At 37.5% G+C, this 23,424-nt stretch overlaps 1 protein-coding gene across 2 annotated transcripts in view; it reads right to left on the reverse strand.

Annotated features, from left to right (window-relative positions):
- ssp3 (SCAPER domain-containing protein short spindle 3) overlaps window positions 1–23,424 on the reverse strand; it is a 460,137-nt gene that overhangs the window by 16,328 nt on the left and 420,385 nt on the right. For both annotated transcript variants that reach the window (XM_090403385.1, XM_090403386.1), the window contains one exon: window positions 15,687–15,836. In XM_090403385.1, the coding sequence (XP_090259511.1) occupies window positions 15,687–15,836 (150 nt within the window). The remainder of the gene's footprint in view (window positions 1–15,686; window positions 15,837–23,424) is intronic.

The following is a 23,424-nucleotide window of genomic DNA, read 5'->3' on the forward strand; positions in this document are numbered from 1 at the left end:
ACTCTGTAATCTACTCTACATACCCAAGAGTTCCAATATCACTTTGGTCATTTGGCATTGGATCCTCTCTAGTGTTTCCCCATCGCAATGAAAACTGGGTGACCAAATTTGACCATGTGGTCTGACTGATGCCTTATACAGAGACCACACCACCACCACCTCCTCCTTATCCCTACATGTCAATGTACTTCTTATCATAGTAGCAATATGATGTGCAGTCTTCTAACACTTAAAATGTGCCCTCAGAACTTTATTCGACTGTTTTTTCCATCACTACAATAAGATTTTTTATTTTTTTACTCCAATGAGATCCCAAATCTCATCCACTTCCTGAAGCACAGCTCCACCAACACAGTACGTAATCTTATATCTTTGCATCCCAAAATGTAGCACTTAGCATTTATTAATATTAAAACTACAATCCCCACTTATCTAAGCTAAAAGTCTATTCAAATTTTTCTGTAGAGAATTAACATCAGCAATACTCCTAATAATTCTGCCTAACTTTGCATCATCAGGAAGCATTTGAAGATCCTCCAGTCAATCCAAGTAAAATATCATTAACAAATAAATAAATAAATAAAAAAAAAAAAACAGTAGAGCCCAAGAACAGAACCCTGAGGCATTCCAGTGGTCACCATCATTTTTTGAGACACTGCTCCATCATACATATCTTGCTGGTATCATTCAAAAAGCCAATCTTCAATCCATCTCGTCGATCTGTTATCCAATCCCATCTTCTGCATCAATCTTTCATGTTGTAATCTATCAAATGTCTTTGCAAAATTCAAGAATATCACTGAGCATGAAATATACAGTGGAGTGTTGTTATAGACCTAGTGGATCAATTGCTAGTGATGAAGAAATGCATTACCAAATAAAGATGATAGGTGAGAAATGAGTAATCATAATTGTGGACTTGAATTATCCAAACATTGACTGGGGCTGTGAAATCTCATGAGAAGAATGAAGCAGAATTTACTGAGCTGTTGCAAGAAAATTTATTAAAATGTCATGTGATAGAAGGAACTTGAAGTCAAAGAGTATTAGATCTGTTATAGTGTCAGAGGGGGATTTTAATTAAAGATGTAACCATTTTGCCTCTGGTTAGTGACAGTAATCATGTAGTACTCACTTGGAAAGTGGTTAAGTTTATGAATGTTCCATTCAAAAAAGGTTACATGCTGAACATTCCAAACAAGAAATTATGACCAACTGAGGAGTATGCTGAGTTTTGCTCCATGGTATCAATATTGACAGTACATGGGAAGTATTTAAAAAAATACTTAAATGATGCAATATCAGAATGTTCTATAGTTCAAAGAATAAATAGGGTAGGAGTGAGATGCATGTGTAATCTAATTAAGCAAAAGATTCATAAGAAAAACCATATACACAAGAATGATGTCAGTTATAAAAATTATAAGGAGCAGGCCATAAATTGAAGAATATGGAATTGGATTATAAATTATTTTATTGGCATGGATAAGATGTCTGACTGTCAGATATCAAAATCAGATATCTATGGGGAATGTGAAGTCTGTAAGATTTAAGGTAACCTGCGGCATGCCACAAGGCTTAGTCCATTGTTATCCATTATGTACATCAGTGATATTGGAAAGGGTTTGATATGCAACAACTATTTGCTGATGATGCAAAGATAGGTTAGGGTAATCCTGAATGATTTGAATGAATTGCAGAATGATTTGAATAGGTTGGAATTGTGGGCATGGGAAAATGAATAGCACTTCAATGTCAATAAACATAAAGTCATGTACTTTGGTGTGATTAGATATCCAATGTCGTATTATATATTGTACAGAAAGCTAAGTTTGAGTATAAAAAGAAAATGGCTCTGCAAGCCAAAGAATTCTATTGTTAAGCTGCAAGTAAAAGAAAGAATGAACATCAAAGAATAACTCTACTCAATGCAGGTGATTGATGTCAGAGAGTGTTTTAGCTAATGAGTGGCCATTTTGCTAAAAGCTATCAACTTGGCATGTGTAACACTGAGCTCACCTCTTCATTATATGAGGAGGAAGTACTAGAGCTGTTGCACAAACTAATAAGAATTCTGCAATAAGGACTGATGGGATATCAGCATAGATGCTAAAAGAGTGTAGCACTCACTGAAATGGCTATTCTTTTCATCAGGCTGTACAATTTGAGTCTCAGAACACAGAAAATTCCACAGGAGTGGAAAGAATATATGGTGATTCCATTGGACAAGGATGGTGCAATGACTGATGTATCCAACTATCAACCTACCAGTATCTCTGGAGTGGTGGTGGTGGTGAAATTTCAGAAAAGTTGGTTAGTGCTTGCATGCAGAAGTGGGCTGACAGAGAAACTACACTTTGCAATGAACACAGTGGGTTTACTAAGAGAAGTTTACTAGATTGAGCAACTTGCTCACATTCTATAATGTTACCATTTAGTTAGACAAGAGGACTGGACACACTAAGATACTTTTGGATTTTGTTAAGGCTTTTGACATCATGGTAGACTTGAATAAATTGAAGAATATGGAATTGGATTATAAATTATTTTATTGGTATGAATAAGATGTCTGACTGTCAGATATCAAAAAATGGTTATGTGAGTCTGTAAGATTTAAGGTAACCTGTGATGTGCCACAAGGATTAGTCCTTGGTCCACTGCTATCCATTATGTACATCAATGACATTGGGAAGGGTTTGATATGCAACATACAGCTATTTGCTGATGATGCAAAGATAGGTAGGGTAATCCTGAGTGCTGCTGATATGCAGTACTTGAAAAATGATTTGAATAGGCTGGAATTATGGGCATGGGAAAATAATGTCACTTCAATGTCAATAAATGTAAAGTCATGCATTTTGGTGTGATTAGATATCCAATGTTGTATTATATATTGGTGGGATTATGCTAGAAGAAACTGTTCAGGTTAGGGTTCAGGATCTTGAGGTATTAGTAGAAAGGAAGCAAATACAACTCAGAGAATAATTGCAATGCTGAAACAAACCATGACATGTAAAGATAAGGAAGTCATTTTGCCTCTTTACAAGGCCTTGATAAAAACCTCACTTGGACTACTGCATGCAGGTCTGGTTTCCTGGTTTCTGATACAGTGAAGAGAGTGCAAAGGAAAGTGTGAAAATTATATTAGAATTTTGGAATACTAATTATGAAGACAAATTTAGAAGTTGTAGGCTGCAGACACTAGCAAACAGGAGAAAGAGGGGATGATATGATGAGACTTACAAACTTCTGAAAGGGTCATACAGGATTTCAGTTGATGGAATTTTTCATTTTATGGAGGGTGGGGAAAGGACTTCCTTGGAAGCTGAGAATGAATGGCGCCAAGAAGGGGAGGGAATGGCTAGATTTTTCTCTCATAGACTGGAATGGATTGCAATTGGATGTTGTGTGTGCAAGCACAGCATGAATGAATTCAAGAATAAGTATGTGGACTCCCTCAATGAGTTCCTGATTTCCTGGAGGTCTCTTTTAATAATAATGAACTGCAATTGGTTGGTTAACTGAGAAGTGTTACTGTTCTCTAACCAACAATTTTTGTTGATCAATGTAACATCAATAAACTGCTTAGTGGGGATCTGAAGTGGTTTATAAAAATATGAAGTTTGGACTCTAGAACAGAGGAACCAGATTATCTAACCTTAGCCCACCCATATTACTAAATGTACACTAGGTTTACAATCTTTTGTAGATTTGTTTCACATAGAATTTTAGGAGTCAGACAACATGTTAACCTGTTGTTCAAGGACTGGTTCATTGCACAAGGATTTGGTTAGTTGAAGGTCAGACAACCTAGAGATTACTGTTTAGATCTGTTGACATTAAATTTTAAATACCACTCCTAATCTGTTAAGACTGTTCTTTAATGAACAAATGACTACTCATCACATCAACAATAAAGAAAATTTTATTTTCATAAGCACTCATAATATTTGAATTTCAATAATTTATGAACATACACTGCTCAACAAAACTGACACAACAATCTCTCTGACTTGTAAAAGCTACAAGTCAGAGAGATTGTTCTTAGAATCAACAGAAGCCCCGTGAAACATACTCTGACCCTCAACAAATACGTCTGTATAACTTTGCCTAAGATTTGGGAGACAGTGGATTAGCTTGTTCAGTGGATTAGCCAAATTACCTTTTAGATGGCAGACAAGTAGATGACATGGAAGTAGCTAGCATGCTGGCTTAATGGGTCATTAAGTGTTACCTCAGTACTATGGATGCAGTTTCAGGAGGCAGGAATCATTCAAAGAAGAGTTGGCTAAGATTGCCTGAGGGCTACATTACATCCCAACAGCCATTTGGTGAGCTAAAATCTGCTATAGTAGAAGAATGGGATTTCCTGCCACAGAACCTTATGGACACCCTTATATCAAGCAAAATCTACACTGCCAGGCCTGTTTAGCCATATGCTGTACTGATGATATGTAACCATACTTTCAAGAATTTTGTGTCAACATCTGTAATGTGATCTTTTTTGGTAATTTTTATACACCTATATGTAACATCCCTTATATTGATACACTGTTTCTCACTTCTCCTCATTCTATTGTACATCACCATAGCAAATTTTGTCCTGTTTAAATGAAAACCAAAGGTGAAAAAAAAAAAAAAAAAGAACACTATGATATTCTATTTATTATTTTAATAGCACCACTGGTTTTGTCCTCCTTGAGGACTTCATAAGGTGCATAACACAGAAAAGAAAAGGACAAAGAAATGCTAAACATTACAATATATAATTGTCACTATATTAAAAACAGATTGCCATTATTTGAAGTAATTCCAAATCTAATTGTATTGCACATGAGCATGTGGTAGTGGCAGTCTCACATTCACTATAAATTAAAGATACCAAGAAATTATATACTTGGTATAATCCTTTATCCAAGTGTAAGCAACAAAGTTTGCACTTGAAGTATTTGCAGGACTGCGGCAACTCGTATAAGGAAGCTAAGACTTCACATCACTTGCCTTAGCATCCCATAATGCAAAGTACATATGTATAATGTGCTTTGTATTATGGAAAGGATCACACAATTGCAGACATATAGTAGATCCTTCCCATAATGCTATGCATTATGGGAAGGATCACTACCCAGACTAGTTTCGACCTTTATGGAGGTCTCTTCAGATGCGCTTTGCCATTATGGGATACTAAGGCAAGTGATGTGAAGTCTTAGCTTCCTTATCCAAGTTGCCCCAGTCCTGAAAATACTTCAGGCGCAAACTTTGTTTGCTTACACTTGGATAAAGAATTAAACCAAGCATATAATTTCTTGGTATCTTTAATTCTTTATCCAAGTGAAAAACTTCCAACAACTTTCTCTAATCCAGAGTAATTTAATAATAAGGTGTGACACTTTTGGCAACTTATATATGAAAATATGACTTCTGCATTACTTCAACCTTAGTATATCTGAGATTGTGCTTGGACTTTTGATGAGAACAGATGTGTTATTTTAAATTGAGCCTAATTAGATTTCATCATACAAGGTTTTTTGGGAATCTCACATTGCACTGCCGCTGACACAGTTTGATTCCTACTGTCTCCCCCTCTGCATGAAAAATGCATGAGGTCTGATGGCTGAGTAGGTCCCATGCTAAACGAGGACCAGTGGTGGATTTATGGTATTTTAGGGAGATAGGTTTTCACCCTGTGGCCAAGTGAGTTCTTGACACGTCTTTCCCCTTTTAGTAGGCATTACATCATGCTGCCTTTTCCACCCAAAACTTACTTAGCTAGTAGACTTCTGCATGAGTCTACAGGATCTGATAGTAGGTTATAAGCCTACATGATTGCATAACTGAACAAGAGGTATATCTACCAAGATGCTCTTTATCCCAGTATGGACATCATGGATGATATTGTTCAAGCCTTTAGCAAAGAGAAGTTGCTTGACCTGTTCAGGAGGATATTAAAAAGTTTGATACAGAATTTCTGGGATTTATACACATATATGCCCAGGTCAATGATCAAGAAGGAGAGGATGAGGATACAGAGGGCGAATTGACAAACGGTCCCATCGCCCAAGAACTCTCGACAGATCGACTCCTAGGGTGCACAGGCAACCAAAAGATGGAGGACATCTGAAGATCTTATGGAAGAAGATTTAACACCACAAATTTCAGAAGATAAAAAGGAAAAGGTCCCACCAGTGATCCTCCATGACAAAGAAAAGTGGACATCAGTTTCAAAGACCCTCGGTGAACAAAACATCAACTTCTCCAGGACCAGTGATACAGATGAGGGAGTTAAGATTCACCCTGCTACTGTCTCAGATTATCGCAAAATGACAAAAATGCTGGACAATTCCAAATTGCCATTCCACACCTTCACACTAGCAAGCGAGAAAAATCTTAAAGCGGTCCTCGGAGGGGTTGCCAAGGGCATCACAACAGATGAGGTCACTGCCGATCTCATCAGTCAAGGACTTACCTCAATCAAAGTTAGCAGAATGCTGAGATCCGAGACAAAAGGGCCAATGGCTTTAGTACTAGTAGAAATCAGCAACACCCAGAAAAGGATATATGAAGTGACAGATATCTGGAGGCTCAAAATTATAACTGAGCCTCTAAGGAAAAGGCATCGGCAGGCCAATGCCAAAAGTTTGGGCATGCGCAAAATTTGTGCAGAGAAGCTTACAGATGTCTAAAATGTGGTGAAGGACACCAGGCCAGCTCCTGCACCAAGCCAAGAACTACATCTGCCTGTTATGCTAATTGTAGAGGACCTCACCCCGCAAATTACTTTTCCACCCAAAATATCGCAGGTCAGCAAGAGTGAACCCTGCTCCCCCATGTAATAACACCATCAGCAACCAAGCAGGTTGCCCTCCTGTTCAAAATAAGAGGCTCCAGGTCCAAATGGCATCACCAACAGAATAATCAAATTATTATCCAGAAAAGCTATAATTAATTTAGTCAACATAATCAACGCTACTCTCAGATTTCAATACTTTCCCACAACCTGGAAGACTGCCAACATCATCCCTATCGAAAAGATTGGAAAGAACCCCCAACCCCCAGAAAGCTACACACCTATCAGCCTTCTACCCTGTCTTGGTAAGATCGTTGAAAAAGTTATACTCACAAGGCTTCAATCTGAAACAGACAAGTTAGGAATCATTTCAAATGAGCAATTTGCATTCCGTAAAGACCATAATACTGTACAACAGATACACAGACTAGTTGAGCAAATCACAAAAGGCTACAATTGGAACCTCCATACAGTTGCAGTCTTCATAGATGTTGCAAAGACTTTTGACAAGGTGTGGCATCAGGGCCTGCTTTATAAACTCACAGAATTCAACCTACCAATTAAGCTAATAAAAATAATAGATGCATACCTCAAAGACAGATTTATGCAAGTCAAAATAAATGAAATCGCATCAACTAGATGCAAAATCCTGGCTGGAGTGCCCCAGGACTCTCTCTTGCTGAGACTATAGGCATTTCAAAAGAACGTGTAGGATATATTTTGCATAAGAATTGCATATGAAAAAGTTTTGTGCAAGATAGGTGCCATGCTTGCTCACAGCAAATCAAAAATGCATTTGCATGAAAATCTCTGGACAGTGCTTAGAGTGTTTTAACAAGAATAAAACTGATTTTGTGCATCGATTTATTACTATAGATAAGACTTGGATTCATCATTACACACCAGAATCCAAACAGCGGACAGAAGCTGGTTGTTCAGCGCCAAAGAAGACAAAGTCGGTTCCATCAGCAGGAAAGGTCTGGTGTTTTGGAATGCTAAAGGCATTTTGTTTATTAATTATCTTGAAAAGGGTAAAATAATAACTAGGGTATATTATTCTGATCTTTTAACCAGACTAGATGAAAAAAGTCGTGAGAAAAGACCTGGTTTGCAGAAGAAAAAAAAATTATCTTTCATCAGGACAATGCACCTGCCCACAAAGGTGTTTTGGCAATGGGAAAATTAAGGGATCTGCACTATGAATTGTTGGAACATCCACCCTATTTACCAGATTTGGCTCCCTCTGACTTCTATCTCTTCCCAAAACTAAAACTGTTCCTCGCTGGTCAGAATTTTTCTTCGAATCAAGAGGTGATTGCAGCTGTAGAGGGATATTTTGCAGATCTTACTGTGAACCACTACAGGGATGGGATAATGGTGCTGAAGCATCACTGGAATAAATGTATTAGTCTTAAGGGAGATTATGTTGAAAAATAAATTTTGAAATTATAAATTTGTTTTTTCATTATTAGGCCGAGAACTTTTGAGACCACCCTTGTATATGTATGTGTGTGTGTGTGTATTGAATAAATTAAATCTCAGAACATTTTGAATAGACCTCATGTATATATGCTAATTTGATATGTTTTAATAAAATGTTGAAAGTTTTTTTCACTTGGTTATACTGTAAATTAAAGGTGCTAAGAAATTATATCCCATGTTGGGACACCTGTAACCCCCATCAGGCACGTCCCCAGGTGGCAGATTGAGGAATGCTTGTTTACTATGAAGGGGATGAGGGAAATAAAATACCTCCTGTGGACCAACAGGATAGCACTTTTCTCATAGGCTGGTCTGTTTTGAGACTCATCAGAGGATGAGTCTCAAAACAGAATCAAAAATCAAATAAAAAATCTATTGAGACTCATCCTCTGATGAGTCTCAATAGATCGCAGTATGGTGGCTACTCTTCTAAGCATGACACCCAGACCAGTACCTAAGTCATCTGCAGACAATTTGGTGCCTGCATGTCACACCTGAATGGTGTGCCGTAGGAAACAGCTGCCACATAGTCTCAATGACTGCCTTGATGCTTCCATTCTAGTGGCCTCATTGCCAGAGCAATCGCACTGTAACAGTACGAAAGCAAATTTGGCTGGCACTGCCAGAGGCACATGCATGAGGCACGAATGGCATCATTGCAGTGACCAGATGGAATTCTGACTTAGAGGCATTCAGTCATAATCCCACAGATTATGACTGAATGCCTCGCACCACTGGTCACTTCGCCAAGCACATTTACTAAGTGTCCAAACCTGTAGTTCCTCTTGTACTGAGCAGGATTACTATCGCAACGACTAGTCATCAGTAGGGTAAAGCTAACCTGCCATTCTTAATAGCAATATAGACTCCCTTGGCAATGTACTCCTGTCTCACATTAAGGACCTAAAGGTGTTCAGTCCTTAATGACCCATGGTACATGAACCTATAGTCTTTCAGTTCATGCATTTACCACAGAATGACTATTAGCCATACTCACCAGCACAAGACAATATCTAATTATAATATAATACATACATAATGATCATACTGTCACTAACACCAGGACAAGCACCTGCCGTGGATTTGGCCAGTCAAACTTGCACCTATACTCTGTATTTCTTTCTTCTTTCCCCGAGCTTAAGCTAGCTTACATCGAACTTAATCTATCTTATATTTTATGGTCTCAGGGTGTGGAGATAAATCCCCTAGTCAGAGGATGAGTCTCAATAGATATGGTGGCTGCTCTTCTTAGCACAACACCCAGACCAGTACCTAGGTTGTCTGTGGATGATTTGGTGTGTGCACATCACACCTGAATGGTGTGCCATAGGAAGCAGCTGATGCATAGTCTCAACGGCTGCCTTGATGCTTCCATTCTAGTAGCCTCATCGCCACTTGAATTAGCACCTCAAATTCATTCTCAAATATTTGACCAAGCACATGATTTCTCGTTCTCACCTTAATCTAACTTGCATACTAGCTTAATTCTAACTTAAACTAGAATTAAGCTAGATTCCCACCTACTCCTATCAGGGAACTTCAAAAATAATATATTCATCACACAGAGTAATTCATTATTTATTGGTCCTGTCGACTCAGCGAGTCCCACAATCTACAAACCACTGAGAACACTAATGCTGGTGAGAAGAAATAAACCTCCCTATGGTGTGTGTGCATAGGGGCACAGCAGGAGCCTTTAAGGACACTCCTACTTCCTTCCAACATTGAATTTTAGTCTTAATTCCCCGTGATGGGCACACAGGTAAGCCAGGGTGGGTGACGAAATCCATGTTAAAGACAGCACGTAGGCCTGATCCTTCTTGGACCCGCAACTAGGCCAGGCACATCTCTTCGGGTTCCTCTTAAGGCCCACCGGATCCAGTATAATGAAAGTAGTCACCAGGAATTACTTTCAGTAGCTATCAATAGGTTCCCTCTGATGACATATGCTACTGAAAAACTTGCTCACAAGAGAGTTTCAAGAATTGTGCTTTCAGCACACACATCAGGCTTCCCCTAATGAATTATACCAACAGAAATTGTAAGTAATCTCACTGACTAGACCAGAGCTCCACCCAACACGTCTACCTCAAGGAGACTCATGTTTACTCCTGCCAATTACCCACCATCTTGATTGATATTCTTTCACTTAAACATTCAGATCACTGGGCAGAAATCACATTGGCGGCAACACTTCTCAAAAGCCATCCCAATTTTACTTTGCTTTAATTAGACAGTCAGATTCCTCTGGTCAGTGCCAGTTCTGAATTAGTTGTTAGTTGCTGGCCAAAATGGTCATGCAGATGGGCTATCTGGCATGCCGCGAAGCTGAGGCATTCCACAAGAAGGCCCCAATGCTAGTCCAGGTTCAACCATTCCATGACTGGACAGTTTTGCCCAGTCCCGGTGCAGTGCCATAACTGCTTCGGACCCCAGCCCGACCGGCCCAGTCCTCATACCCATATCCACATGCTGTGGATATGGGTACAGTCTGGCATGAAAATCACACTCTCCCCCTTGGATTTTCAAGGGCCAACAGGAGCGCTCCAGACACCGCAGACGGCTCGGTGCTTTACGGAGATAGCATCCCATTCTGCAGATGAACCGATTCCATGGAGCCAAACCTTTACAAAGAAAAGATAACTCTCCTTGACAACTGGCCTTGAAGGTGGCAGCCTCACCACCAGACTCAGGTGCTGAAGGCTAATCCCCTACACACCTTAAAACATCACACATTAAAAGAAACAACAAAAAGATAGCTGAACTGCCTAAATGGTTAACGACAAAGCGAGAAAAAAGGTGCATGAGATACGAAGCATGGAATGTTAAAAGTTTACATGGTAAAGAAAACGAATTAATAGATGAATTTAAAAAATTGAGATTGGATCTCCTAGCAGTTACAGAAACAAAAAAGAAAGGCCAAGGTTGCCAGAAATTGAAAGATGGATATACGAGTATATCTATTCAGGAGTAAATCCAAAAGAATAGGGAAAACAAACAAGGGGTAGCATTCAACTGTCAAAAACTGACTTGTTAATCAGCTTTGGCATTGTCTCGCTCTTCACGAACATTCCCCATAAAGAAACAATAGAATTACTAACTCAAAAATTTCCATCTGATATAGTTAAATTGTTCAAGTTTGTTATTGCATCAGGTTAATTCAACTGGAAAGGTCAAATTTACAAGCAAGAAGGAGGAACAGCAATGGGATCTCCTTTATCACCAAACCTAGCAAACTTGTTTCTAGAACACCTTGAGGAAAAAATATTCACTTTTGAACCCAAACCAAAAATTTGGTTAAGATATGTCGACGACGTATTTGCAGTCTGGGATCATCACAAACATGAATTACAACTGTTTCTAGATAAAATTAACCCTCTTCATCATTGCATCAACTTTATGTTAGAAAAAGAATCTCCACAGGGTATCTCTCCTTTTTGGATTTACACATTCAATGAAAAGAAGACAGTTCCATTGCCACATCTGTCTTTCGCAAGCCTATATTCTCAGGTCGCTACATTCACAATTCTTCCACTCATCATCCATCTCAAAAATCTGGCATTATTAAATCACTAGTTTCCAGAATGTAGTTTTCTCTATCTATGTTTTTATTTCAATCTTTATTCATTTTATTTCTTTACTCATTATATTCATTTGTTTTATTATTAACTTATTCACTTGTACTTATTTATCTTCTTACTTACTCAAACCTTACTCATCTAAAATCCTGCTCGCTGCGCTATTGTTATATCTTCTTTTACTTTCTTTATACTTTCGTTATATATAATATACTAATATACTCCCCTAAGAATGCCTTACTTAACTCCACCTAAGAATGCTTCCTTTTCGGACACTGGCAAATTAATTTTTTATTGCTGCGCCAGCCAGAGTCCTATAATATGAGCTTATTCAAAATTCAGGGAATATTCCTAGGTTAATTGGCACTTATTCTAATCATCATCATCATCATACGTATCAAGGATTTAGGCCTAGTATGGCCTGTTCCGGCCTTAGAAGTCATCGTTGAATCGTTTAAGAGGACGTCCTGGTTTTCTTTTTCCTAATGGCTTGTACTTTAAGGCTTGTTTTGGTAATCTTTCTGTTTTCATTCTTTGAACGTGTTCTAATATATATTATATATGTTCTAATATATAATAACTTATTCTAATATACGCTAAATAGATACTGGTTCTAATTTCAGTCGTGGCCAATAATCTATTTTACTCGACACTCTCATTAAATTCCCTCCCGCTATGGTTCTAAATTTTTGCAAGTGGTAATTTGAATTCTCGAATCAAGCATGAATCAGGCATATACAACAAAACATGTTTATTGGAACAAATTACACTTTACAGCTATAATTGGAATATGATACTATGCTTTTCAAAATCTCTTGCTAAGTTAGTTACTCAATACTAATTTAACAGAACACTCATAGATTAACTGGGTAATCTCACACAAACTATAAAACATTAAATCTAGCTAATTATGTTACTCAAAAACCAAACTCTTATTTCATTGGAACAAATTAAATACAGTTCACAACCCGTTACTATTCTGGTAAAAATCATCTCTAAAAATTCTAAATTCAAATATATTCTCAGTCACATGCAGCTAAAGTTTCACTCTTGACATTCCTTTGTTTATCAGAATTACTCTATCTCAAATTACAAATCCTTATTATAATCCACTATGAATTGTCCACTTAATATGATCTAACACTAAATTCTGTCTCATTCAAACATACAGTAAAGGTCTTTACGTTACCCACTCTTTTTCTTCCAAAGGTCTGTTAACGGCCACATGTTGTTTTGGGTCCTCCTTCGATCGGTTGCTTCCACAATAGGCTTACAACTACGCCGTCCCTTTTACATTCTTCCCAGACTCGATCTTCTCACTGCCTCGATACAGCACATTCTCTGCTCCTACTTGAGCGGGACATCCCTCTTGCTCGTCCCTACTCCGCCCGCTAGTCAGGAATCCTCGAAGTGAAGTCGGGAACCGCCAGAAAAAAGCCTCGCATTATCACGCACATTCGCTTATATTTCGTCCCTTCTTTCCCATATGACCCTTCGTCTTCATGCCCCTAAGGTGATCGATCCTTCAAGTCCTAGCTGCCGTTAGGTGCTGTATTCAAGGAATCCCGTTGGCATCATATTCCTCGTACGTTGTAGCTGGCGGCATTACAGCCGATACGTGTGTATGTAACTCGTATTTACATTTGCACTCGTTCTCTTAACTTCTTTGGCGACTTAAAAAGTTTAAGACAGCTTAATGGGACAAGATTATACTACAATTTCCTTATTAAAATTCATTAATCCTATAATCCTTCAGTTTAACTTTCAACTACAAGATTTTTCTAGCGTGTTTTACATGTTATCACATAAATTCCTTATGTGATAACATGTAAAACATGTAAAATAAAAATCTAACATGAGAATTTGGCTAACTCAGATAATACCTGGTTGACAGCACAAAATTCAGAACTGTGTGCTGTCAACCAGGTATTATCTGAGTTAGCCAAATTCTCATGTTAGATTCTGAATGAATAATTTCTCAAAAAATCGTCCATTCAGGATCTAACAATGACATATTTGCAGTCTGGGATCATCATGAACATGAATTACAACTGTTTCTAGATAAAATTAACCTTCTTCATCATCGCATCAACTCTATGTTAGAAACAGAATCTCCACAGGGTATCTCCTTTTTGGATTTACACATTCAAAGAAAAGAAGATGGTTCCATCGCCACGTCTGTCTTTCGCAAGCCTATATTCTCAGGTCGCTACATTCACAATTCTTCCACTCATCATCCATCTCAAAAATCTGGCATTATTAAATCACTAGTTTCCAGAGCACACAAATTCTGCTCCTCTGAAGAATCCCTAAACCAAGAATTAGAAGTAATCAAAAATACAGCCATCCTAAATGGATGTAATCCTAAAACAACTCAAAAAATCAGTCACTTTCCCACACATCAAACCAGACAAGAAGTCCATAGGATTCCTATACCTTACGTCAAAGGCATCTCTGAACGTCTTTCTAAAATTATGAAGAAATACAATTTTGCCACTATTTACAAACCTATCAACCAAATTTACAACTTGTTACCTTCTCCTAAGGACAAATTCTCACCTTTGATGTTGCCTGGCGTTTATGAGATTCCATGCTCATGCAATTTGTCTTACTGTGGACTGACAGGTAGGTCTGTTCAGAAATGCATCTCGGAAAATCAAGACCACATTCGTCTTTTTAAACCACAAAAATCTGGCGTCTCTCAACACGGAATTGAAAATCCAAGCCATAGGATCCATTGGGAAAAGTCTAAACTTTTACATAGATCTTTATATAAAGAAAGTTCTGAAGCCCTACTACACAGACCAAATTTAAACACAACGACATTTTTACTATTCCTAAAGTATGGGAAATTGTCATATAAAATTGTGTAAAAATAATTATTACGTTTTTTTTTTTTACTTTTGTAACACGTTACGCACGTTTAATAAGAGTCTATTGTAATCATGCGCCCTAACTATATGTTATTCCTATTATTGTTTAAACTACTGTACTGATGATGTCCTAAGATACTTAGGATGAAATATTTACAATTAACTAAATTTCACTGTGGTTAATACGTGTGTTTCTTTTAATTATGATCTCACCACAGGTTTTGTTATTTAAAAAAAAAAAAATACATGTGAAAGCCAGAAAATAGGAACAAAAAACATAGGCAGGCCCAGGAAATGTTGGCAAAAAGGAATTAACTGGAAAGAAGCAAAAAAAAGCTTTAGATAGGACAGCATGGAAATCTCTTTGGCAAAATCTCGATGCTTAAAAGCATATGAGATCATAGACAAAGAAGAAATGATATTCTTGATTTCATCTTTTATCCAAATGTAAGCAAACAAAGTTTGCATGTGAAATCAATTCATGACTGGGCTATTTGTATATAGAGGCAAATGACTTGACATCAATTACCTTAGTATCCCATAATGCAATGCACACATCCTTATGGATATGTATAATGCTATGCATTATGGGAAGGGCCACTACCCAGACCCAGAAGGATATACAAGTAGCCCAGTAGTGAAGCAACTTCACAGGCAAACTTTTTTGCTTACACTTGGATAAAGGATGAAACCAAGAATATAATTCCTTGGTACCTTTAATTCATTGTTTTAATAAATGCTTTTCTTCTTTTTTCAAAAAACAATTAATACTTTTTTTCCCCACTACTACATTGGAGTTAAGAGTAATAACTTATTTTTAAATAACTATGAAAGTATGTTGGATCCTGCTATATGACAGAAAATTTTTATATTCTCAATTATTAATAAATAATATATATATTTTTAGTTAGGGCAGTGTCAGATAATTAATCGTGCTTTAAGACCTCAAATTAGAATTATAGTTACCTGATTATCAGGACTCAGAATTGTAAAATAACCCACAAGAAGGACCACTTCATGTAACAGATCATCAGTAGTCCAGTGGCTACAGTACCATAAGAGATAACTCGTAATGTGTCGCAGCTGAAGTGATAAGCCTTCATCTCCTAAAACATTCTAGAAGATAAATTACAGTTATATAATGCATTGTGCAATCCAGATATTATATTATTTATTTTTGAATTTTTTCTATCTATATTTTCTTTATATGCAAAAATTTTACTTAAATTAATTGCACTGTAATTTTCACCCTTCTGCATGCAGCAGAAGGGAAAAAATTTTGCAATCAAGCTGAACAGATATTAACAGAAATATTCCAATATTTTGGCATAGTTATTATGCTGCCTTCAGGAAACAAATTTTTGCACGATTTATAACACAGAGTATTAACAAATAGTAACATCAAAGTTTTGCGAGATGTTGCCAGGAATATTTAATGGTCGGTTTGTTTTTAACAGTTCTGTGCAGAAAATTGATATATTCTGACTGTCTCGTTTTGGGGTTTTCTATTCTCTACTGGGAGCTTACCTGTGGCCAGTTCTTGCTATTATGTAGCCATTCTCGTAACATCTCAATCATCTGGTCAGCACAGACTACTGGCATAACAAGTTTTGTTTCTTTTACTCGTGAATGCACATTCTTATCTATTATTATTGTATGGACACCTCCATGGAGTTCAGAGACTCATCATGGGAGACCTAAACTATCCACACAATCTATCATACCTCTCCTTGAACCCATTAATAGATAAAGCACTCACAACTGACTCTGGAAATCCATTCCACTCATTCACAACTCTCCGAGAAAAAAATCTAGTCCTCACACCCCTACTGACCACACCTTTTCTATGGATTATTCTATGGATGAACCCTTGTTATAGCCCCTCCAGCCAAGTGCTGAAACATTTCCCATGCATCGGTCCTATAAAACACTTTAAGCAACTTAAATGTTTCTATCATATCCCTGCTTTTTTCTCCTATCAACCAACTCCTGCAATTCATACACACACACACACCCTCAATATATCTTAATAGAGAACATTCCACAGACCACTCACAATCTTGGTCAATCACTTCTGAATCTTCTCCACCACTTCCTCATCTCTAAGAAACCCAGGAAACCAGACTTGAGCACAGTAATACAGATGTGGACGTAGTATCAAGGCCTTATAAAGAGGAATAACAACTTTTTTTATCTCTACTTGTTAAAGTGTTCTTCAATAGCCCATGGGTTACTTTAGCAATACATCCTCTAAACTCTGTCTTCCACCACCCCTAAATTCTCCAGCTTCATTCTATTTCCTGAAGTACAGTACCATCAATGTGATACACAGCTAGTAATCTATTTATCCCAAAATGCATAACTTTACATTTTTCGGTACCCATTATCTTTTTCTCATACCGACAGCCTATTTAAATTGTTCTGCAAGTTCTGTACATTGCAGAATTGCGATGATTAACTATTACTCTAACTAATTTCGCATAATCAGCAAACAACTGAATATTTCCTTTCTGGTTATTTCCTATATTATTTATGTACAAATTAAACAGCGATAGTCCCAGCACCAAATCTTGCAGCACACCACTGGTCACCTGTTTATGCCTTGATTCTGCTCCCTCTTATCCATTTAACCAGTATCACATCCACCCCCATTTGATCTAATTTGCATAACAGAGTTCCATGTGGTATTCTGTCAGATGCCTTTGAAAAATCCAGCAGAATCATCATGGAACCATTTCTTTTTTATCCAACTCAGCTGTTACTCTATTTTTGAAAGATAGAAAATTACTTAGACAACCCTTCACAAAACTATGTTGCCAGTCATACAGTATCATATTTTTATCCACCCATTCTTGAATTCTCTTTTTGACCAATTTTTCAGTTCGTTACTACCACACCTGAGATACTGATTGGTCTATATTTTGCTACTGCAGTCTTAGAACCTCTCTTATGAAAGGGAATTATTTTGCCCTCTTTCCACTCCCTTGGAACTCTGCCAGAGCTGAGACTTAAATTAAAGAGCCTGGTCAGAAGCATTGCCAGCTCTCTTGCACTTTCTCTCAAAAACACACGCTGATTTTAGCAGAACACATGCCACAAGGAACAACTGATAGGATGAGAGCTGCTCAAATTTGGGGCAATTTTATACAACCAAATTTGTTGAGATTAGGCTACTTTCTTAAGGCAGAAGCAGATTCAAGGAAAAGTCTTTAAGATTTATATTTGATGCAATGGAGTAGGGTGACTTTCTTCCAATGTATTCTATGGCGGATGTCTAAAGCATAGTCAGCAAGTTTTGAGTGGCTATAGTGATGGAAACAGATATAGTCCTTATGTTCAGAAATTCTGATGTTGGATGTCCTGCCTATCTGGCGATAATAGGATAGCTAACAACTACAAGGGGCCTGTCACCTGACAGGTCTAGGGACTGTAGCTGGTCTTTGGCAGAGCAGATAAGGGATGCTAATTTTTTATATAGTCTGTTAGTGGTTGAAAGGTTGTAATTTTTAAAGAATTTTGTTAGTTTTTTGGATGTGCCTTGGATATATAGAATAGTGATAGCTTTGGTATAGTCTCTGTTTTGGAGAAGGGGGTGTGGATTTGGCATTTTAATATTTTTTGGATAAGGTAGGAACTGTAGCCATTGGGTAAGAAGGTTTTGTGAAGGTAGTTAAGTTCAGTGGAGGGGACACTGTTTTCTGAACTAATTAATTTAGCCCTATTTAATTAAGTTTTAATAATTCCATACTGTTAAGGGGTGGGAGATTGAGTGAATATATTTACTGATATGTGTGTGTGTTCTGTAAACAGAGTGTTAGGGATCCATTAGGCTAGCATGAAATTAAAGTGACTAGGAAAGGGAGAAGGGGTGTTATTTTCTTTTTCTAATGTGAACTGGATACCAGGATGTTGATTGTTTAGGCGTGTTAAAAATATTTTGAGAACATGTCAATGGAGAACACATCATCAACACAGGGACAGCTGTGTGGCACTCTGGAGTATGTTGGTTAGATTTTGTGCTCAAGAGCGGGGTGCTTAAGGGTTGAAGCTATATGTACAACATGACAAAATTTCATGCCAGCTGAGGCATCGCTGGGTTAAACAAAGCCCCCATTGTTTTTGCCAGGGAACTAGGGCGAACAGCGAAAAGTCAGCTACTAGAACAAATCTGAAAGCACACCCCAACTCAACATCACCAGAGTTAAAGATCGGTACTAAGAAGCCTGAATAGCAAAGAAATGGAGCTAGCTAAGAATTAGATAAGTACCAGATCGTCATAATAGGGGTGACTGAAACAAAAAAGACAAAAACTGGTGAGATCTTTCTGAGCAATAAATACAAAATGTTATATTCAGGAAATGACAATCAAGGAAAAGATGGAGTAGCCATACTATACAACACAAAATACGAGGCTAATCTTCTTGAATTGCAGGCAGTCTCAAGTAGAGTGATGTGGGCAAATATCAGAATGGGGAATTGGACAATGAGACTTATTTGTGCCTATGGTCCCACAGAAGGTTCTACTAAGGTAGAAATGGAGGAATTTTTTTATGCTTTAGAAAAAGGAAAAGTTGGTCCTTGTTGGGGATCTAAATAGCAGAGTAGGAAATGATTGTCAGACATGCAAAAATATTTTGGGAAAATTTGAAGAAAAGAGCAAAGCTAATAATAATAGCAAATATCTGTTGGATTTCTGCTCAGAACATGGACTGGTTATTACGAACACCATGTTCCAACATAAAAATGTGCACAAATTCACATGGAGAGAAGAGGCAAGGAATAAGAAAAGTCTCATTGACTATGTTATTGTTGATAGTGATGTTTTCTCTGTGGTGCAGGACACCAGAGTGTACAGAGGATTTGAAATTGGAAGCAATCACTATTTAGTCTTGAGCAGGTTAAAATTGAATTTCATATTGAAAAGAATAATATGTAAGAAAGTTTTAAAGCAAATAAAAGTTGAGCAGCTATCAGATGTGAACAGTAGTCAAAGATTATTGAAGAAAAAATGAAAGAGTTTAAGAACAGGAACCAAACCTTGGAGATTCAGTGGCAAGCCTTGAAGAAAAACCATGATTGATTCAACCAGAGAGGCATGTGGTGAGGTTGTCTGCAAGGATAGAAAAATCAGAACTCCATGGAGTACACAATAAGTTAAAGAGGCAGTGAAAGAAAAAAGAAAACATATCAAAAGTTCCTGGCAAATAAGTCAGCTTGTGCTCTTAGAGAATACAGAGACAAATGTAAGAAAGCGAAACACTGTGTAAAACTAGCTAAACAAAAGTCATGGGAGGACTTTGACAAGAACATAGAAAATAAATATCAAGAAGGTGGTAAGATATTCTGGAGGTTGTTGAAGAAGCTTAGAAATGGAGGAAAGAGTGCTGTAAAATGAGTTAGAGATGATAAAGGTGACATGAAAACAGAAGAAAAAGATATCCTTGAAGTATGGAGTAATTACTTTGAAAAATAGCTAAAAGAAACAAGCAGTGATAATAGCACAGTGGTAAAAAACACTGATCATGCATGCAGTCAGGAATACATATCTATACTTGAAGTAAAAAAAGCCATCAAAGGCTTGAAATGTGGAAAGGCAGCAGGAGTAGATGATATTTGACCAGAAATGCTGAAGTATGGTGATACTTCAGCATTTCTGGACAGAGGAATTCATCCCTCTGTCCAGTCTTACAATGGCTGCACTGCATAGTTCAGAAAGCCTGGACAGAGGGATGAATTCCCAATGATTGGAGTAGAGCTCTAATAGACCTTTATATAAAAAGGGAAATAAAACTGAATGTGAGAATTACAGAGATATTTCCCTACTGAGTGTTCTGGCAAGATCTATGCAAGTATACTTGAGAAATGGTTGACAAGAATTGTGGAAGAAAAGCTTGGTGAAGAACAAGCTGAAGTCAGGCAAAATAGACACTGTCAGGATCAAATCTTGACTTTACGACAAATAGTTGAGAAAGCATGGGAATATAACAAAGATCTGTATTTAAGTTTTGTCAATCTAGAAAAGGCATATGACAAGGTGCCAAGAGAGAAGCTATTCAATACGCTACAGTTATATGGTGTCAATTGGGCATTATATCAAGCAATACTTAGTCTTTATTTGAGTTGTAAGTCAGCAGTTAGAATTGAAGGAAGTATAGGAAGATGGTTTAATGTTAAATCTCGTGTGAGACAATGATGTACATTATCCCCTCTGTTATTCATTATCTATATGGATCACATTATGAAGGAAAGTGGTATTAAACATGATATCAGAATTGGAGATGTTAATGTCAGCTCTTTGCTTTATGCAGACAATGTTATACTTCTAAATAAATAAGCTACAAGTTTGCAAGATTCCCTGACTAAATTGAATAACTGTTGTAATTGATAAGGTATGAAGGTCAGCATTAAAAAGACAATGAAAATATGTAGAATCATTTAAAATGTTAACTGTGTTGTGAACAGAGAACCTGTGGTCCTTCATATTAATTAAATTAGGGAAACAAAACACACGTGTTAAAAAGATTATTTTACTGATTACAAATAAAATAATAACTTTACGTTTCGACCTCTGTATTGAGGTCATCTTCAGAAGGATACATTCAGAAGTATAAGAACAAGCTACATGCTGTAGCACACTACACAAGTAAATTACATCTACGTTGTTAACTAATCTTTTTTCCCTTAGCCTGCCCTCTAGTGGGGGAAAAAAAACTACAATAAACTCTGCTAAAGTCCTTATGTACTAGGATTCTTCTGGAATTATACAGTTATATTACGATTATCTTCTGGATTTGTACAGGTTGCTATTGAATGTTCAAGAGAGAAAAAAAAAAAAAAAACTTCACTGGGTCTTGTATTGAGATTTTTCTTTGTGGTTGCTATGAAGGTTGTAGATGGGTCCTCCACATTCTTGGAATTGTTAGACCATCATTTTTATTCAGATTCGGATCATGTTTGAGCATTTCACATGCTTCCTTGAATTTACGCTCAAACCAGGTTTTGATGCGGTGTAGGGACTTGGTACCTTTCCAGTCAATTCTGTGGTATGTTTGGAGTGCATGGTCAGAAAGGCCGGTTTTTCCAAAATGGAGGTATTTTATGTGACGTTTGTGTTCATCCTTTCTGATTGGGATGGTTCGTCCTGTTTCCCCTATGTACGGTATGTTACAAGTGCAATCTATTTTGTAAACCCCCGGGTGGGCTAAGTGTGGCAGGGGATCCTTGGAAGAATTGAGTAGGTGCCTTAATTTTGTCGGGGGTTTGAAGGTGGTTTTGATGTTGTATTTGTGTAGTGTTCTGTCTATTTTTTCTGAAATGCCTCTAAGATATGGTATAGCAATAGCATTCTTGAAATCTTTTTTGTTATTAGTGGTATCTTTGTGGAGGATCTTGTGAATGGTTTTTATACTGTATCCATTTTTTATAAAGGTATGTTTGATGGTCTCATATTCATGGTTAAGAGCTTGTTCAGTTGAACAAATGGTTTGAGCTCTGTGTTTAAGGGTGCTTATAACCCCTAGTTTTTGTGTTGGGTGGTGATAGGAAGTTTTATGTATGTATTGGCCTGTGTGTGTAGGTTTGCGGTAAACTGAGAAGGAGAGACAGCCTGAAGGAAGACGTGTGACAAGTGTGTCTAGGAACAGCAGAGAGTTGTTTTTTTCTATTTCAATGGTTTCAATGGTGAATTGGATGCGTTTGCGCTGTTTGTTCAGGTGGCTAAGGAATGTATCTAGTGCTTGGCGGCTGTGGGGCCAAATGGCGAAAATATCGTCGACGTATCTGAGCCAAATTTTGGGCTTTAGGCACGCCGATTCTAGAGCTCGTTGCTCAAAATCTTCCGTATAAAAGTTTGCTATTGGGGGGGGGGGGGGGGAGTGGAGAGCCCATGGCGGGTACCTTCTTTTTGAAGGTAAAAATTGTTTTGCCACACAAAATATCCGGAGCGGAGTACGTGGGCAAAGAGGGCCGTGATGTCGTGTGGAAATATGTTCTGTAAGAGTAGGATAGTATTATTAATTGGGACATTGGTGAAAAGGGAAGTTATGTCAAAGCTGACTAATAGATCTTGGTCGTTGAGTGTAATATATTTAATTTTGTTTATGAATTGTTGCGTATTTTTTATGTAGGAAGGGGAATGACTAACCAATTCCTTGAGTGTGGCAGCTAATTTTTTGGCTAAGTAGTAATTCGGACTGTGAATTCCTTCCACAATAGGACGTAATGGTGTGTTTGTTTTGTGTACTTTTGGTAGGCCATAAATTCTGGGTGCGCGGGCATACTGCGGTATTAATTTTTTGATTGTTTCTTCCGGCCACGTGTTGACTGATTTAAGTAGTTCAGTAGTTTTCTTTTTGTTACGTTGCGTGGGGTTGTAATTTACCATTTGGTAGGTGTTGTGGTCCGATACCAAATGGTTCATTTTTTCAAGTTGTTGTCCGATTTAAAACAACAGTGGCGTTCCCTTTATCGGCTTTAGTGATAATAATGTCACGGTTATTTTTAAGGGATTTGAGGGCCAGTTTATCCGCTTTGTTTAGGTTGCTGCTTAATTTTTTGGTTGAATTTAGTAAACAGGCAGTTTCCATCCGTATTTTGTCAGCTACATTGGCGGGAAGGGATCTTAAACCTCTCTCGATATGATATATTGTATCTAGTTTATTTACTGACCTCGGAGCAATGGCGTAATTTAAACCTTTCTCCAGTA

The sequence above is a fragment of the Typopeltis vanoorti genome, chromosome 14 (genome assembly GCF_054136105.1).
Source record: "Typopeltis vanoorti isolate ZY-2024b chromosome 14, IOZ_Tvanoo_1.0, whole genome shotgun sequence".
In the NCBI taxonomy this organism is placed as follows: Eukaryota; Metazoa; Arthropoda; class Arachnida; order Uropygi; family Thelyphonidae; genus Typopeltis; species Typopeltis vanoorti.